Source organism: Zosterops lateralis (assembly GCF_965231275.1).
Source record: "Zosterops lateralis genome assembly, chromosome: 5".
Classification (NCBI taxonomy): Eukaryota; Metazoa; Chordata; class Aves; order Passeriformes; family Zosteropidae; genus Zosterops; species Zosterops lateralis.
This window is the reverse complement of record NC_139766.1, coordinates 3,322,847-3,342,202: the sequence shown is the minus strand read 5'-3', so window position 1 is coordinate 3,342,202 and position 19,356 is coordinate 3,322,847. Positions and strand designations below refer to the sequence as shown.

The following is a 19,356-nucleotide window of genomic DNA, read 5'->3' as shown; positions in this document are numbered from 1 at the left end:
GTTTAATACCAATTTCTTTGCTTTGACCCTTCAGCTGCGTAGGCTGAGTGTTTCTCATGGAGTTTCCAGTTTGCATTCCCCAAGGAACCTGTTCGTTGGGGAGCAGTACAAATGAGGAAAAGCAACCACAAGTGAAGGTGGAAGATTATTCCCACTTGCCTGTGTTCTCATTGCTCTTTTTGGGCTAAAATACACCCAGATTTAATGTGTGACCCACCACCATCAGCCCATAAAGGGAAGCAGTGGCTCCTGCCTTCTCTTTTCACCTCAGGAGTACAAAGAGGGCTGGGGGCAGGAGGAGGCAGCAGCACATCCATTCCCACCACACTTTTGGGAGGAAGAGTGAGCTCACCAGGTCGTGACGTTGGAGCTGCATGCCAGGAAAAGGGGGGGAAAAAAATAATTACAAATCCCCAAGGCCAAAGGGGAAAAATTCCTCAAGTGTTATTTCATCTCTGAGCAGTGAGTTGAGCTGTCCTTGGGCAGCTCGTGTGAGCCTTTCCGAGAGAGGCACTGCCAGCTCTCCTGGGAAGTGATTCCCAGCTCTCATTCCTGATAGGAGCTCAGGCAGGGCTCTCCTCCAAACTCTGCTTCCCCCTCCTCCAGACTGTATTAAATAGTGCTATTGATTTTATTTTTTTTTTCTCTATTTATTTTTGCCTGTTTTCCTGGAACTTGCAAAATCAGCCCTGAGCAAACTTCTGGTTTGCTTTTCCAACGGCGCTGGGAGAAAGAACTTGACTTTACAGTGGGTGATGGGAGCTGCAGATGACCCATTTCTGCATGTTTCTCTGCCAGTGGTAGCAAAAAAAAAAAAAAAATCCCACTTAAAGGTTCTCTTCAGTTTTAAAGGTCTGGGATTAATTGTTTCTTAAACTGTCTGGAATCAGAAGGACTTGCTGGAAATTGCAGCAGTACGGTTGTGCTGCCAGATGTTGCTTTCCTTAGACTTTACTATTTTTTTCCAATTGCTTTGTTTTGTTGTCACATCACTTTCTGTGTCCCCTGCCCAGAGGCAGTGGAGAGGGTTAAGGTTTTGTATTTAGTGTCAGCCAGCTGGGGGAACACAGCCAGGAAATTTCCTGATTCCAGTTCAAAAAAAGCATCGGATCCGCTCTCAGGGAGGAGGGATCAAAGGTCTGAAGCGCTTCGTGCTTGGAGGTCACTTTGGTTCCTTAGATGTCCAGGCACACAACAAAAACCCACCACCACCCCCAAGCCTGCACGCAGCCAAAATGGGTGAAACAAATGGGGTTTTGTACTGTTTGACACCCAGAAGTTCTTTCTGTTGCTGTGATGGTGCCACATCACCCCAGCAAAGCTTTGCTGGATCCTGGTACAACTCTGGTCTGTGGTGTGAGGGAGCTGTTGGGATGTTCCCTCCTCCCAGAACATTAATCCCACTAGTCAATAACCCTGCCAAGCCTTGCACCATCCCTTATGCTCCTCCATTCCCTGCCAGGTTTGTGGAGTGAAGGATCTGGGCCAGGTTGGACGCTCAGAGCTGGCACTGGATGTGGCATCCCCACGGTGGCATTGTAGCTCTTTGAAATTGCATCATGCCAAGAGTTTTTGTTTTCCCTCCATGCTCAATCCTGTTGTTCCTTGGTTTTGGACAGCAAAGGCCATTATTCCTGGCTGGACCAGCACTGACTTTTCCCCCACTCCAGGCCAGGCAAAGGTGGTGCAGCTGTGTGGCATCTCTGGGGCGACAGCGCTGCTGGTTTGGGGTTGGCTCTGCAGCTGCCTGTGATTTTCCCATCGCCACGCTGCGGATCCTGGCGCTGGACCAGCTCCAGAGACGGAGCTGAAGGAAATTCCTTCCAGCTGCTTGAGGTCAGGGCTTCGCTTTGCTTTTGGGGTCCACGAGGGGGATTTTTTTGCCTGCAAGTTAAACGAGGGCGTCTCTGGCTGCTGCTTCTTAACACCTGGAAGAATCTTTTTCTTTTAAATATTATCCCGTTAGTCATAGCCATTGAATAACCCTCCTCTAGTAGAATCATTCCATGGAAGAATACTCTGCTTGCAATACAGCTTGGGCTGTTTCAGAAAGGTCTTGTCAGCTGCTCCCAGTTTAACTTTCAACAAAGTTAATAGCGCTTTTGGTTAAACCTGTCTGAAACACGTTGCGAAACGCCTTTGAAACTCGAGACGCCGTTCACGCCCGCTTGAAACCTTTCCCATCGATAAAATATTTCAGCTTGGAGTTTGGCCACGGCTTAGCATTCACTTTTCCCTGAGATTCGTGGTTTCAGGCCTGCCTGTGTCTGGATGTTTGAAGCTCAGTGTTTCCTGGAGATTGGTTGGCTTTGCCAGCCTGGCCGGTGGGATGCCCAGACCACCAGCTCCTTTCAGTTTCCCCAGTTAATGGCAGAGGAGATTCAGTCTGAGTTTGCTTTGAACCCCTGTGGAGAAAGTTGTTTGTCTTGAAAACATAAAGTAAATCCATCTAGAAACAGGAGTTTATTTACAACAGCGGAGGCAGGAGCCACCGCTCCACCCAGCATGTGGGCTGAATTTAGGGATGAGGATGCACAGCACATGGATGGCCCCTTTATGCACTGATGTTATAAATAAATAATAATTTTTTTTAAAAAAAAAGGACAAACAGCTCCTTTTAATAAGTAAAACCCAAAGAAGGAGCACACAGTTCAAATCCATGTGGCAAAGCAGCAGGAGAGCAAAAATCTGCAGCTTTCAGCCCATGGCATTACTTTAAGTGGCATCCCTGGTGTTACCCCCCCGCTTCAGGGACCACAGCTCTGCCTCGCTCCCCTTCTCCTCCCTGCCTCAGTTTCTCTACCTCTAAGAAGACAATTGCATCCTTTATTAATCCCTGTCAGATCTCCTGAGGAATACTCTGGGTACGAGGTTGGCCCCACGTATTAAGGGCTTGCTGTGGCTCTAATGGGTATTAATTTGGGACGTGGCTTTGTGAGGTTTACCTTTCACAGCCCAACTGTAATCAAAGCCACGCAGGAGCTCAGGCTGACCTGTAACACTCCTTTTCTGGCTGCTCGATGGGCCATTAACCAGCACTTGGCTTTTAATTAAAGCTGGGGTTTGTCCTCCTTGCAGAAAGGTGGATGTGCTTGGCCCCACGTAGCTGAGTCAGTGGAGGGTGTAAGGAAGGAGATGTGGAGCTCAGGTTGTTCTGCCATTTGTGGCTCACTGCATCCCAGGACACCATTGTTCTGTGTTATTTTTCATAGAATCACAGAATGGTTTGGGTTGGAAGGGACCTTAAAGACCATCCAGTTCCACTCCACTGCCATGGGCAGGGATCCTTCTACTATCCCAGGCTGCTCTAAGTCCCATCCAAGCTGGTCTGGACCATTTCCAGGGATGGGACGGCTGCAGCTTCTCTGGGCAGCCTGTGCCAGTGCCCTCTTTTGTATGTGCAACCTGTGAACCCCATCCCAGGGGTTTCAGTGACCTACTGGGGGCCATGGATGCCCCACAAGCATCATCTCCCTGCTCTGAGATACCTTCACCATGGAGAGAGCAACAGGGAGGTTTTTGTTCTGCACCAGAAACTTTTCATCCTTCTTTATGACTCCTTTTTATTTCTTTTGGCTGCACCCTTGCAAATCTGAAGCAGCTTAAAATACAGTTCCTCCCCCCCACTCCCCTTAAAAAAAAAAAAAACAACCCAAAGCTTGGCTGCTTGAAATCATCAGATTTCACTGAAGTCTTTTAAAGTTAACAGTTTCCTGGATCCTGGGCAGACTAACTGATATTTCCCCGTTACCCTCCGTGTTTTTTGCTGTAACGTTTCTCAGCTGCTGCAGCAGGAGGGAGGGAGGACCAGGGCAGCTCCAATGTGGAGAAGGTTATTTCACACGAGGGTTGGATGAATCTGGTGTGGAATTCCCTGGATTTGCACCACAGGGGACGGAAGGGTTGTCCCCAGGAGGCTGACCCCCCACAACATGGCTGGCAGGTAGGTCATGGCTGCATTTGTGACATCCTGTTGGGGCAAAATATTAGGGAAATGGTTCCATTGGAAGAGGACAGTGGGATGCTGTGGGTCGGTCTGAGCTCTGTTTCTGCTGGCTGTTTATTTGCTGAAGGCTGTGATGGTTTCTAGCTGTGCTCATGGGTGTGGGGACTGGTGCAAGAGCGGCACAACTCAGGTGAATACAAGCATGAGGAATTTTTCTGGCTTCATGGGATTTGCTGCCCTAAATGCAGCCTTGGATGTTCCTTACCCACGGAATCTCTTAGTGGGATTGCTGAGAAGAGCATCACAAGTTAAAAGTGTTGTAAAGGAAAGAAAAGCAACAGTCCAGTGCTGGTTTGTTTTGTTGCCTGTCCTCCAAGAGTTGTCTCTCCTTCCTTGCAAAAAGTCACCTGGAACTTTCCCAGACAGAGGAGGACGTTTCTCTCGGGCGGTTGAGGAGCTGGAGGCAGCCAGCCTTGGCCAAAGGCAGTGATTATCAGCGCAACCCAAGGGCGAGGTGGGGCAGCTGAAACATCCTCATGCCACGAGTGTGACCGAGGGGAGCCCCTGAACCGTCCCAATTCCCTCTGACCCAGCGGGACCAAAACCCAAACCTGGCCCCGCTTCGCCGAGCTGCGCATTAACTCCGCCGGAGCTGGGAACAAAGGTTTGGGGGCTGGATTGGGCTTTTTTTAATTTATTTGCAAAGCAAACCAGCTCAGCTGAGCGGAACAGGCGTCGGTGGAGGAGCATGAGCTGCCGGGTGGTTGCTGGGCTATAAAATCTCATCCCCACCAGCGCTGGCAGGGGGATGTGCCGGCTCCCCGAGCTCTCGTAGCGTTTCCACGTTGGCCGGGAGAGGTTCTGAACATGCGTGTTGGTCTCTGGAGGCTTTAATCAAATCCAGGCTTTACCAGAATTCGCCTCGAAACTTCCAGCAAGCTGAGGGAACTGAAAGCAGCCTGAGCAAGGAGGCTCCCGGGCGGGTGTTTTGGGGCTGGCAAGGATGTTGCCTTCAGCAAGGGGATAGTCCCGGTGAGGCAGCCGGGATGAGAGGTGAGTCTGCTCCCCGTGGGAAGTCAGAGGAAAGCCTGCAGGGTTCGGCACAAAAGGGGCTTTAAGGGGGAAAGGAGGTTTGGGAGTGAGGATGGTGCTTGGAGGGACACTCAGAGGATTTTGGAGCATCGCTCCCTGGCATGTGTGGGTTCAGATCCTGCAGTTTCCCCACTGTCTTCCCACTCTGTGCAAAATGAGGAGCTGTGCAATTACTGCGCCGTGGAAAACTCCCCGCTCCAGGGGAGGGTTTTGTTATCCCTCGGTGATTTTATTTAGGAAACAGGGCTCAGACTGCAGGTACTTTCCTTGCTTGTAAAACTTCGTTGCACGTTGCTCTCCTGTGGGCAGAAGGGAAAACAAGGTGTATTTTTAACTTCCTTTTTTAAGCTGGGGGCAGGGGAACTTTATGCCTGGCCAGCAACGGTTGTGATCATCCAAGAGCAAAGGGTTCAGAGAATGATAGGAAGATAAGAGATAATAAATAAGTGCAATTAAAATCCTGGGGGAAAGGATTTGCTGAAGTTGTTATCCCATGCAGCTGCTCGGGGTTTAATTGGGGCTCTCCAAGGGGAGGGAGGTTTTGGTCACGGGTCCCAGACGTGGAACATGACAGCCAAAATTGCTGCCTCTTCCTCTTGGCCACTGCTGGTGCCTTGGGGCTTTCCTGGGGGGAAGGAGCCTGGGGCTGTGCTGATGAGTAAAGCTGAAACCTGTAAAAGTGCTCTTAAATCACCAAACCTGCATCTCAGATGGGAAAAACAAGCAAAGCCTCTTTTACAGAGTCCATAGTCTCCCTATAATTTCTCTTGGTGGCACTGCTGTGTGTCTTGGGAATGTCCTTGTCCTCTTCCTTTTCATCTTTGATGATTTTGGTGGGGGCCTTCTATGGATTGAGGAGTCAGTCTTAGAAACCACTGGAGGGGAAAGGAAGGCAAACTTGCCTTGCTCCAAGGCTTCCTGTCTGCTTTCAGTATTTTTTAAGTTACTACAAGGTTTGAGGGACACTGGCTGCAGCTGGGGCCGCTTGGATGCAATTCCCACCCTCCATCTCATCCAGTGTTTAACTTGAAGGATGATGTGTAAAAGGAAAAGCACTGGAGGAGAAGCTCACAGTGGGAGAAGGAAAATTCCAGCCCCAGCTGATCCAGCCCTGCTTTGTTTTCAGGGTTACCAAGATGGAAATTTGATTTTGGGTAAGGAGGGGGGGATGAGTGACAAGTCATCTCCAGCCCCCTCCACATCCATTCAAGGGACCACTAGTCTGCAAAGTGCATCCCTAAGGAATGTCACATCCATGTGTTTTCTCCCTGTCTCCACAGCCTACCCATGAGCTCAGACTTCCAGCATTACAGTTTCAGGATGCCGAACATCGGGTTCCAGAACCTTCCTCTCAACATATACATCGTGGTCTTCGGCACGGCCATCTTTGTCTTCATCCTCAGTTTGCTCTTCTGTTGCTACTTGATCAGGTAAGGGAATGTTGTAAGGGGATGTTCCCCAAGAGCTTCCCTGCTTCCAGGCCCATCACTGATCCCTCCATCCCAAAAAGAGGATTGGCAGCACCTTCTTTCCTTGGCAGCACCAATTTCCTTGACACATCTTATGTCCCACAAAGCAGTCACATTATCCACTTAAAACCAGAAGATTCACATTTGCTAAGAAAGGTATAGAATTGTGGCCAGCTTTAAAAAAAAAAAAAAACAACCTGGAAAGGGATGTTTTATGCTCCCTGCTTTCTGCTTAATGTTTTAACACATTAACCTCTGTAATGAGTAACCCGTATGCTGCGTGCCTAAGGAATGTTTAATACCTGCTCCGTTGGTTATTGAACACAAATTGCTCCTTCAACAGCACAGTTTGGAGATTAATGATGCAGAGTTGATGTGTTAATCTGGGCAATGGGAGAGCAGGACAGCAGGGTTAAAGGTTGTTCCGATTTGGGGCTTGTTTTAATTATTTTATGGGCCACTGGGGAGACTGTTGGGCTGCTGATTGAGAGGAGAAACTCTTCCTGAGGGAGGGAAAAGGAGGCAAGTGGGGAAAAAACGCAGTGTCTAAGAATCGAGGTGGTGATGGAGATGAGTTGTGCTGATGACCCAAGATGGGGGGCTGGCTGTGCTTTGACCCGTGCCTGGGGGCAGAGGTCATCGCTCTGCCAGCAGTGAGAGTCAAAATTCTGCATTCTCAGAGCTCTCCTCTCCAGCTTTTCCATCTCCTCTGTCTTTCTAGCTGGCCCCAACTCCCTGCAAGCTGTGCATCCATCACATCCCTTCCCTGTCTTCCTATAAAACAGGTACCCAGTTTCTCCTTGCACCACAGCAGCCAGTTTCACCAGATTATCTATCCATAGGGTGTTAAAAATATTTTTTCCTGCTCTTGTAGGCCAGGGATGTGAGATTTCAATGTCAGCCTTCTAAATACTTGATAATTTTCACCCATTTTCAGTTCTGTATGAAGCAAAACCTCATAAAATATGCAGACAAGCCCAAAGCCAGGTTTACCAAGGGATGATTTGGGCATCATATCTTAATTTTTTTCCCCACAATTATGAAAAATGTGTTTTGAAGGTGTATGAGAATAGACCAGAGGTGTTCAGAGGGTTCAAGGACTTGTTTTTCTCAGGTGCAGCTTGAGTCTATATGGCTCACTTAGAAAACTGAAGAGGTGTTTGGACTTTGAGAGTATTTTCCTGGGCACTCACTGGGTGTGTTATGCTCCCAAGAAGGAATAACAAGGAGTAATGTCTGGAAGGTCAAGCCAGAAAACCTTTAAATTTAGAAGCTGGAGGCGTGTTGTAAGAGAGAGAGGGTGAGTAACCGGTGAGGGAAGCCAGCAAGGAAGTGGCAAGTGCTCCGTCTCCTCACGTCTTTAAATCAAGACCAAGGACCTTTCTGGATGAGACATTTTGGCTCCTGTTCCTGAGGTGCTATTTAGCAACCCATGATAGATGGGGAGTTGGATTAGGTCATTCAGTGATCCCTTTATAGCCCAAAACCCTAGAGAGACTCTACAAATGGCTCTTCAGACCTCCTCCCTCAGCTCTTTTATTGGCAGAGCAGAACCAAAACAGGATCCTCCGGCCCCCATTGGGGAGGGTTTTGCCTTGCCATGGCTTTTAGCTGTGCCAGTGTCCCAGGAGCATCCACCTCCACAGAAGCTGCTCTGTAATCTCAGCTCGTCTGGGATATAAAAGTCAGAGTTTTGGTGGGGTTTGGGAAGCATCGTAGGTGGAAAACAGGATGAGGACCACCCACCTGCAAGGGCAGAGAGACCAACAGAGGGACAGAGTGGTCCCCTCCAGAGCTCCAGGGCTCTGCTTCCATCCATGGGGGTTCTTTGCAGGTAACAGCAGCTCCTGATGCTCCATAGGTGCAGTATCCACACAGCCCTTCCTCTCTCTCTTTGCTCATAACTTCACATCTCCAAATATTTGGCCAACACCAAGCAAGGCTCATGACACCACCCTCAGACCCTGGTTCTCATCTCCTGCTCTGAATCAGAGCAGCCCCTGCAGCTCTCCCCACATCCCCAGCTGGGGAAACATCCAGAGTGTGGAAGAGCCAATATCAGGTATATTCACCTCAAATCACAGAGCTGATGGCATTAAATAAAAGATGTGCTGGGGAAGGAGAGGACATGGGCTGTGCTTTGCAGCTGTGTCAATACAGGCTGTGCTGCCCGCTCCAAGTACAACAAAAGTGACATTTTTAATTGGATTGGCTCAAAACAAAGAGTCCAGTAGGAATTTCACAACAAAAATCATCATTGCTTGTGCAGTGTTCAGGTGAACCTTGAGCTGCTCTGGTGCTGCAGACCACTCAGGTTATAGCTCAGGTCCCTCAGGGCTGCTGCCTCTGCTCGGCAAAATTACTGATAAAAATGGAAGAACAAGGAAATGAGATTTTTTCAGGCAGCTGGTTGTGTCTGATCTCTGGTGAATTAATGAAAGTGATAAACTCGTATTGCTTTTGGTCCCATAAAACCCAGTCCGGAAGGACGGTGAGCTGAGCAATGCCACCCTTGCTGTGGGTCAAGTCTGCAGCATCCTCTCTCTGTGCTTTGCTGTGGATCATCCAGGGCTTATCCCTGCCCAGCCTGGAGCTGCTCAAAGGCTCTGGGAGGTGCAGAGTACACAGCCCCCCAAAAGCCTTTTTTTTTCGTGCTGTTTCCTTCTGCCCGGATCCAACAGAGTGGTTGGGTTTTGTATTCAGAGAAAGGAATGGAGCTGGGGAAGGGTCTGGAGCCCCAGGAACAGCTGAGGGAACTGGGAAAGGGGCTCAGCCTGGAGAAAAGGAGGCTCAGAGGGGACCTTGTGGCTCTGCACAACTCCCTGACAGGAGGGGACAATCAGGAGGGTCAGGCTCTGCTCCCAGGGAACAGGGACAGGAGGAGAGGGAATGGGCTCAAGTTGTGCCAGGGGAGGTTCAGGTTGGATGTGAGGGAAAATGTCTTCACCCAAAGGATGGTCAGGCACTGGCACAGCTGCCCAGGGCAGTGTGGATGTGGATGTGGCAGCTGAGAACATGCATTAATGGTGGCCTTGGATGTGCTGGGGGAACAGTTGGACTGGATGATCTTAGAGAGCTTTTCCAACCCAAACAATTGTGTGATTCCATGAAGAGCCCAGGGAGCCTGGCTGAGCTGGGATAGCAACAATGATAGACTTTTATACTGCTTCTTCTGTAAAGCATCTAATATAGAAATCTCAGAGGTAAACTGCAAAATTTTTTTCCTTTGCATGTTATACCCGTAGTTGTTCACCTGCTGTAGGTGATTCAGTCACCCAGAGGAGCAGGGATATCCCACTCCTGCAGGAAGAGATCCCAAAGCCCAGGAGAGGCAGCTGTTCCTTCAGGGAGGGTGACAGCACACAGGATCTGCAGCCAGGCACTGTGTGGTCCCTTATCTCGGTCAGACATCTGCCAGGAATTCCTTTGGAGTCACAGCACTTGACACAACAGGGATGGAGCCAGCTCCGACAGGGAATAGCGCTTGCCAGGATCCGGGGTCTCCTCACGACAGCTGCACCAGGGCCCCACCAGGATCCATCTGGCCTGGGATCCTGGCTCAGAGACAAGGAGGAGCAAGCTGAACTTGCACGCTTCGGCACCAGATGTGCTCGTGCTGCTCCCCAGAACCTCCAGGGGTTTTTTTTTGGGAAAATCTTCCTGTCTGGCCCAGCACCAGCCCAAGGCACTGCAGATCCACGGCCAGGTGGTCACTGGTTCCCCACCACTGGTCCAAGGTGCTCCAGTGGCTTTGGCTCAGGGTGGGGGCCAAACCCTTGGTGGCCACTCAGTGCTCCATGCAGAGGGATGCTGCTTCCCATTCCAGGCGAGTTTTCCCTTGTCTGTGGTCTCCAGCCGCACGCCTCCCTTCTCCCCATCTGTGTTTCATAACCGCCTTCCCAGCCACCGGATCCCTGCGGGTTGGGCCGGTTTCATCCTGTTTTCTCTATTGTTCCTGCATCTTTTGCTCATGTTTCTGCTCAGGGTCACTGCCAGAGGGATGAGACCCCAGTCTCCTCCTCCTTCTCTTCCTCCTCCTCCTCCTCGCTGCCTGCCGCAGTGTTTTCCATGGTTCTGCAGGCGGGTTCCTGCCAGGCAGTATTGTTGGAGCAGGAGGGGTGGCTCCCTGTGAAATTTGGGACACAGGAGCTGACTTTCTGCATCTCTCCCTGCAGCATTAAAGTGCAATTTTTACCCATCCCTTAACTTCAAAGGCCCACGACATTCTGGGGGAGGGTGTCAGACGTAAGGAAATATTCTTCCATCCCATTTTTATAACTTCCCTACTGCAGCGTGGCAGGCTTGGAAAACCCCCAGGAACTCAGGTTGAAACAGCCAGGGATTTCAGACAGCCCTCAGAATATTTTTGAAGAGAAATTCCAGACAAGGGGGTTTCCCATCTGAAATCACACTCGGGGCTGGCTGGGGAAAATATTCTTATGGCTCTCCAAGCCCTGCAGCCACATATTGACTCTGTATTAAAAGTCCTTGGCCAGCTCTTCAGCCCTGGGAACTTCCCTCTTGAGTTTTCCAAGCACTTTATTAAATGCCATGTCTGGTAATGAGAAGCAATATTGGTTATTTTAATTTTAAATGTATTTATTTTAGGAGCATAATGGGTTTCTCCAGCCAGCAGATGCCTGTGGAGCTCTCTGCTGGCTCTGACTCTGGAGAGGGGGGACTGGAGAGGGAGGGGATGGAACCAGCACTTTCCTTGTGGTCTAAAATTCCTGCTGGACTTCCCAGTGCAGCAGGTGTTCCTGGAATAGGTTCATCCCATTAATCTCCATCCCTCAGTTTGCTCCAGGAGTGGATGTGGTTTGATTGATTGAACAGGATCAGGGTTTTCCTCAGGTCTGAACCCTCATCACTTAAAAAATGATGCTGCATTTGGAGTTGTTGCCAGCAGAAGTGGTTGGAAACGGAGGGGATTTATGGCAGGTTGTGATTTCCTCACCCACTTTTCCTGGTGTTAACCATGTGGGAGATGTCTGCTTGGAAAATCAGGGAGGTCAAAAGAGGGATAAGGGAGGAGTTGTGTGGTTTGGGATGGAGACATTGCCCTCCCAGCGACAGGGAAAGCTGGATATTGCCTAAACATGTCGTTTCCTGTGGCCACTCTCATTTCTGAAATGCAAAAATTTAAAATATAACATGTTAAAGCTGGAAAGGAGGGAAGTGGAATGTTTGAGGTATTACAATAATCCCAATTTTTTTGCCTGACCTCACATTTCTCCCTGGTTTCATTGCAGGCTCAGGCATCAGGCACACAAAGAGCTTTACGCCTACAAACAGGTGAGATGATCCTCTAAACTCTTTTTTCCTCTTCCCTTCTCCCTAGTGCTAAATCCATCAGTTTTCCTCATGCTGTTCCTCTCCTTGGGAGGTTTCTGGCCCTCAGAGGGCAGTTGTAACACCGAGGGCCAATCTGTCCCTGCTGATTTTATTGTCCCCTACCAGCTGGGCCCCCAGGGCCATCCCTCACCTGCTCATCCACAAGTCTCCCAGTTTTCCACTGAGGTCCTGAGCAGTGGGAACAACTCCACCTCTGGAGCACCCCGACCTCTCCAGCCTCACCCACTGCAGAGCAGTGATGAAATCACTCCCCCAGTCACCAAACTTATATTTTGTGGTGTCTGGGTCTGTTCCCAGGGTTAGACCTGGCTGTTCCAAATCCCTGAAGCCAGGGAACAGCTCCATGGCCAGCCCAGCTCTTCCCTGCACCCACCTGCACTTACCAATTAAAATAAACACAGCCCAGAGGTGGGTGTCAGGCTGCTGCTTCCACGTCCTGTTTTCTCCAGGATTTGTGGGATTTTCTGCCTCTGATCCCTTGGTCCATGCAGGAAGCTGGGTGGAGTTGGGCTGAAAACACACAGTTGTCCTGGATTTATAGCCCACTCCAAGTGTTCAGCTTGGATGGAGGGAAAACGAAGTAGTAGCTCAGAGGAGGGTTAAATTTGGGAGGAAACCTCCTGGATTTGGTCTTTGTGGTTTTATCTTTGCCAGTTCTCCCTTCCTCCTGTCCCTGCACAGGGCCCCTCATGCTCCCTGGCTGTGCTGGTTTTACTGGGGGGTTTCCAGTTCTCCTGGGGGGTTTCCAGTTCTACTGGGACACTCAATGGGATCTCTTTATGGAGATTTTTCCTGGGAATGCTCACAGCAGAAGCTCTGTCCTGACCTCAACTCTTTGCCTTGCAGGTCATACTCAAGGAGAAGGTGAAGGAGCTGAACCTCCATGAGGTGAGCACATCCTGGGGCAGCAAAAGCTCCCTCACCCTCCTCTTCCTCACCCTGGGGAGGGGCCAAACCCTCAAATTCAATGCCACTGGGAGCAGAGCATGCAGCCGGCTGTGCTTTGGAAATGGGAAAAGATCCTCTGCAAAATTAAACCCTCCCTCCTCCTGGCTCCCCTTGGGTTTTCTTGCATCGTTATTGTTATTTATTGCGTTCTTCTTATCACACTGATAAGAAGCTGTGGATAAGGGGAGGCCAAGGCAGGCTGGGTTTTGTGTAAACAGTGTCCCTGGGCGGGAACATCCCCTATGGCCCTGCCACCGTGGGGGTGTGACAATATCCAGCACAGCTCTGGGTAGGGAAAGCTGAAATCCAGGATAAACACACTCCCTCAGCTCCTGGAAGAGGCAGATCTGCTCCTCCCTCCCCACCCCCTGAGTGCTGAAACACCTCAGTTTATCTCCATGGCCTTCCAGGCTTTGTGACTTGAGCATTTCTAGTCAACATCCCATTTTTCTTGATGAATTTGACCAGGAATCTGCTCAAATCCCACGTCAAAGCACGGCCTGGATTTATTTATTTATTCCACTAGAGATAACAAAAAGTGCCCACCCACATCCGGGCACGAGGCTGCTCATCTGCCCAGCACCAGCTCCAGTTGTTTATAAGCTACTATTTATTTTATTTTAATCCCCTGAGCAGAGCTCATCCCACTGACCCTCCACTCCCCACAACCTCCAGGGTAAATCCCAAGGGCCCTGGGGTTTGGTTTTGAGCAGTCCCTGCTGCAGGCCCCTATTTCTGATCTGCTCCCATTAAATCGACCTGCAGTGGGGTTTTTTGTCAGCACACAGGCTTCAAAGCACTTCCTGGGGTGAGAAATGGGTTGGAGGAGGGATTTGGGAATGTGCCAGAGCCAAGAATGGCCTCAATAATGCTCAGCCCTCCTCCTCCACCTCTGTTCCCAGCTGTCTGCAGCTCTCCCAGCTTTTGGGGAGGATGAGGCTTCTTTGGGGAAGGGGACAGAGCTGTTCAGGCTCTTTCCTGGAATTTGGAAAAGCTTGGAAGGGTTTAGCTCAAAAATATCCCATTTTGGGCATTTGTATTTTGGCATTTGCAGTCAGTGTTTCTGGAAAGCAGAGGTCGGGGTGGGAATTTTCCGACATGACGGGGCGGCTGCCCAGAGCCCTGCGGAGGGAAAGCGCCCACCCAGCTCTTCCCTCCCCGGCTCTGGGTCTGGTTTTCCCCTTTTTCCATCACTCTGCCTCTCCCAGGCCCCGGGGGAGCTCGGGATGTGTGTGTTCCTCAGGGGATGACCCCAACAGCTGCACCTGGTGCACTGAGAGATCCCAGGCCAGGGGAGGCAGGGAAAACCACCCAGGAATATTCAAAATCCCCTGGGATATCCCAAATGAGTCAGGAGGAATTGGCTGCAAGGGTGAAGGAGGTTTTGGCTGAGAAAACAGCCACCAGCTTTTCCAGCCCTGGGATAGACATGGCAACAGCCCATTGGCTTTTCCCCTTCCCAGAGCTGTCCCTGCAGGTGGAAGCTCAGTCCCAGGGACCGAGGAGCAGCATGGATCCATCCCCCTGCACCCTAAAACCTCAAACACATCCCAAATTTGGGGCTGTTCTGTGGAGGCTCCATGGTCCCTTCCAGCAGGAAAGGGAGACCTGAGCCTCAGCCTGTGATCCTGAAGCTTGGGCAGCAAAATTTGGGAAGGCTTTAGGGGAAATTTCATCCCTGTGAGGGTGGGGAGGCCCTGACATAAGTTTTCTAGAGAAGCTGTGGATCCCTGGAAGTGTCCAAGGCCAGGTTGGACAGGATTTGGAACAACCTGGGCTAGTGGAAGCCCCATTGCAGGGGGTGAGCTGGATGATCTTTAAGCTCCTTTCCAACCCAAACCATTCCATGATTTGGTAGTTTTTATTTGCCAATGTTGCTCCCTGGCCACTGACATTCCCTGTGCCTCCCACCCCCTGCAGATCTGTGCCGTGTGCCTGGAGGAGTTCAAGCCCAAGGACGAGCTGGGGATCTGTCCCTGCAAACATGCCTTCCACAGGAAGTGAGTGTGGGCACTGGGGCCGGGGGCTCTTCCCATCCCAGGCTGGGAATGGCAGGACAAGCCCCTGCTGGATGAACTGGGGCATGGGGAGCAGCAGTTTGGGAGGAGAAAACTGATTCACAGCTTGGGGATCTGGGGTTTAACTTGTAGGATGTGCTGAGTCAAGAGTTGACCTTGGTAATCTTCATGGATCCCTTCCAACTCAGTCTATAATTCCATGAAAAATGTAAATACATATATTTCATTTTATTTGTAGGTATGGTTTATATAAAGCAAACCCACTAAAATTACTATATGTAATAATAGTTTATATAACAATAGTACATAATATTCTGTATGCTAAAGCTACATAACATCCTACTATATATTACAGATATTTTTATATTGTTTGTTTATATATACATTATATATTTATTTATATTATATATATTTACATATTTATACATTTATATATACACTATACCATATACACTGTATATACTATATATAACTACATAATATATTTTACATAACGTTATATATTATAATATAACATATATAATTATATATAATGCATACTATACATAATAGTATGATTATATCACAATTATTTACATAATTTTTATTTTTATTTATACACGTTATACACGTGATTGTGTATTATTGGTGTATTATTTACAGATTCTGTGTTTGTAATTTCACAGACACCTTTTATGGATATATTTTGTTTATTTTTTGGTGGGTGTATGCATTTTTATATCCCATATTCATATTGATAAATATAAATACAAATACAATATACATATTCATATATATATACATATAGATACATATAGATACATATATACACCTATATATACACACATATATATATACACATACATATATATATATATATATAAAATACAAATTATATGTAGAACATACCTATACAAAATCCCTGTATATACACACAGAGAAACACCCCCAAAAAACCCAATAAAACATAAAGGCACCCAAAGGGTGAATTAAAAACCGAGCAGCAGCAAAGCTCCAGGGTGGGGTAAAGGGGGGGGATTTTTGGGTGGGATTTTTGCAGCTCCCCATCAATGTCAGGTGTGCCCAGTGATGTCAGGGGTGTCCCTACTGATATCAGGTGTGTCCCCACTGATGTCACACGTGTCCCCACTGATGTCAGGCGTGTCCCCGGTGTCCGCAGGTGCCTCATCAAGTGGCTGGAGGTGCGGAAGGTGTGTCCCCTGTGTAACATGCCGGTGCTGCAGCTGGCGCAGCTGCACGGGAAGCCGGACCCGGGCCCGCCGCAGGGGCCTCTGCCCGGCTCCCAGAACATCGTATAGTCCCTCCCGGGCCCGGCCCGCGGCGCTCGGACACAACCAAAGCACTTCGGCCGCAGCTGAGCAGCCCCGAATCCTGCCGGGATGAAGCCTGGACTCGGATCCTCCGCCAGGGCCAGGAGGGGACTCGGCGTTCTCGGCACGGCATCCTTCTTCCAGCACCTCCCTTCTCCAGCCCCGCGGCCGCCGGGAAGCGGCCCCCGGGATCATCGCCGCGGCCCCCGAGCCCCGGCGCCTCCTGCCCGCAGAACGCGGGGCGGACCCGGAGCGTCGCGGCCGGTTCCCGCTCCCTCCTCTCCGCCTTCGGTTCCTTCGCCTTCGCGGTTCCCTCCAGGAAAAGGGGTGTCGCCCCTGGAGTCGTGATACGGTTGGGTGTCCCCTGGGCGCCTGGTGTCACCCGCGGTGGTGGCTGTGCGGGGTGTCCCGGGTTTGGATTCCCCCTCGTTCTCCCGAGGGTGGCTGCCGCTCCTCCTCGGCTACCTCAGGGGCCTGGAGTCCCTGTAAGGGGCACCAGCCTGGCCTCAGCAGCAGCAGCGAGAGCCATGGCAGCAATCCCGGCCTTTGGGATCATCCCATCGCTTCCAGCCTGGCCCCGGGGCTCTCTGGGTTTCCCTTGCCAAAATACCCCAAACCCCTCGTCAGCGCCTGGGGCGGGGGGGAGCTGGGCCATCCCCTCCTTTCTCTCCGACCACAAGTTTTGGGCGTCGCCTGCCCTCCTCAGCAGTCGCATTCCCGGGGTTTGGGGAGGGGGGTGTCAGTATTTCCCGGGGGCAGGGCTGGGGGGGCTCCTGGTGCCGCCCTCCCCTTCCCAAAACACCCGGGACTGTTTATGGAGCGTGGAGCCTCATAGACGTGTTTGTACACTACAAATTCTGCAGCAGAATATTTTTTAAAACATTCGCTGGGGTTTTTTTGTTTTGTTTTTGGGATTTGTTTTGGTTTTTTTTTTTCCCTTCTGTTTGTTTGGTTTTTTTTGTAAGCTCTATTTTTGTATATTTAATTGCTATTTGAAAATTCTAATAATGCGTCTTTTTTGCTAATCACACTCTTCTTAAGGAAAAAACAGGAAAGAAAAAAAAAAACAACAAACAAGAGTTTGCATGTGATTTGACTTGAAATGTAAATAAAAGCAGGTTTTGGAAGCGGGGTGTGTTTGCAGGGGGTCTGTCCCCCCATCCCTTGTTCCCTGTCACCCTGGGGATGTCCCCAGCAGTGGAGGGACCCCAGGGCTGGAAGAGGGGCAGGTTTGGGGTTGGGGTCACCTTGTCTGTGTCCCCTTGGCCCAGCAGCATCCCTGTCCCCGAGCAGAGCCGATGGGGACAGCACCCCATGAGGGCAGGCTTTGGGATCTCCTGCGGTGCAGCTCCAACCCCGTCTCCTGCTTTGTTCCACTCCTCCTCTTCCTCAAGGCTTGAGCAGGAGGGTGAAAAAATCCCCCTGGACTGTGCCCATGGGGGTGGCTGAGCTGGGGTCACCCCAGGCTGGGATCCCTGCAGGACCCTGGTGTGGAGGAGGCGGGATCCCCACGGCTCCTGTCCCGCTGTCCCCGATCCCCGCCTGCGGGGCTGCTGCCCTCTAGTGCCGGATCCCACCATGGAACACTTGGGATGAGGAGGAGCTTTAAAATTCATCCTATTCACCCCTGCCTTGGGCAGGAACACCTTTCACTAGCCCAGGTGGCTCCAAGCCTTTCCAGCCTGGCCTTGGACACTTCCAGGGATCCAGAGGCAGCCACAGCTTCTCTGGGAAATCCATTCCAGGGCCTCCCCACCCTCACAGGGAACAATTCCTTCCCAATACCCCATCCAGCCCTGCCCTCTGGCAGTGGGAAGCCATTCCCTCAATGTTCTGTTCACCTCCTCCAGAGGGATCCACAGGGACTGAGCGCCTGGCTGCCCTCACAGCCATTTTTGGGATGATGAGCTCGCTGGGTGACTTCCCCCTGCTGGGACAAAGTCTGTCTCTCCCACCGAGCTGCACAGAACAGTTATTTTTGGTGTTTCCACCCCACAGCTCCTGCCCTGGATTGATGCTGTACCCTCCCCACCAATCCCATTCCTATCAATGATTAGCAATGAAGTTTTTCATCAAAGCCATTTCCCCCAGAATAACTAATGCTTTAAAAAAAAAAAAAAAAAATCCCCCTTCTTTAGTGTTTTGAAACACAACTGATTCCAGAGCCCAAAACATGCAGGGAGAGAGAAATAATCAAGGATTGCCAACAATTATTGTCAATCAGGTAAAAACCAAGTGGGGTCAACCCCAATTTCCCCAGCACATTCCTGCTCATTCCCAACAAGAAACACAAAGCAAACAAAAGGATTTGAAGCATATTAAAAAAAGTAACTGTAATATTTTTTTAACAAGAAGAAAAAACCAAGCAGTTTACAAAAAAACGGGAGACAATAAGCCAGGAACTTTGGTGCTGGGATCAGACCATGCTGGATCTACTCAGAAATCCAGAGAAAAGAGAGTTACACACACTCGTGTCAAAGTGAGGAAGTGGAAAACTTGCAGGATGCTGTGCCTAGGGACACCAGTGCCTTGGGGCAGGGACTGTGGGATTGCTGCTGGGAATTCCCAGCCCTGCAGAGATTTCCCAGCTCTCCACAGCAGAACCATGGCAAGGTGGCTTCTGCTCCCAAGGCTGCTGTGCTTAATAAAAGCCAGGCTTTTTCCTGTGTGGCCCAAGGATTCCCACAGCCCTCCCAGCCCAGCCTATCACGGACCTGTTACACCAAAGAGCCACACAGGTCCCAGGCACATGGACATTCCAGAAAGCCAAAGTTTCTGTGCCTTTCCCATGAGTTTTGGCTGTAAGGGTGGGTGAAAGGCCAGCCAGGTACATGTGTGTTAAATTCTAGGTGGTACAGCAGGAGCTGAGTCTAGAAACCCTTCAGTCAGCACTCTGGAAATGGAGATGTTTTTAATGGAGAGTTTGGGAACCTTTGTGTGATTTCATGAGGAATGAAATTTTGGCTGATCCCAAACAGGCTGCCCAGACAAGCTGCGGCTGCCCCTGGGGATCCCTGGAAGTAGCAAACCCTGGAAGGTTTGTAGCACCCTGGGATAGTGGGAGGTGTCCCAGCCCATGGCAGGGGTGTAGTGAAGGATTTGAGGTCCATTTCAACCCAAACCATTCCTCGACCCCTATGATCCTGCTCCCAGCCCTCACCTCTCCAGTACCACAGAGCAGGACACAACTGGAACTTGTGTTTGCAGGAAAAACATTT

At 50.2% G+C, this 19,356-nt stretch overlaps 1 protein-coding gene across 3 annotated transcripts in view; it reads left to right on the top strand.

Annotated features, from left to right (window-relative positions):
* The window catches only part of RNF24 (ring finger protein 24), a 28,513-nt gene extending 11,279 nt beyond the window's left edge, over positions 1-17,234 (top strand). Inside the window, exons 1-6 of one of the 3 annotated variants that reach the window (XM_083861028.1) lie at positions 3,567-3,943; positions 6,319-6,468; positions 11,760-11,802; positions 12,709-12,750; positions 14,731-14,810; positions 15,988-17,234. In XM_083861028.1, coding sequence (XP_083717154.1) covers positions 3,933-3,943; positions 6,319-6,468; positions 11,760-11,802; positions 12,709-12,750; positions 14,731-14,810; positions 15,988-16,126 — 465 coding nt within the window. In that variant the 5' untranslated portion in view covers positions 3,567-3,932 and the 3' untranslated portion in view covers positions 16,127-17,234. Of the gene's footprint in view, positions 1-3,566; positions 3,944-4,653; positions 5,000-6,318; positions 6,469-11,759; positions 11,803-12,708; positions 12,751-14,730; positions 14,811-15,987 lie in introns of those variants that run through there. The other 2 variants (XM_083861029.1, XM_083861030.1) reach the window with 2 other exon arrangements.
* The last annotated feature ends 2,122 nt before the right edge of the window (positions 17,235-19,356 follow it).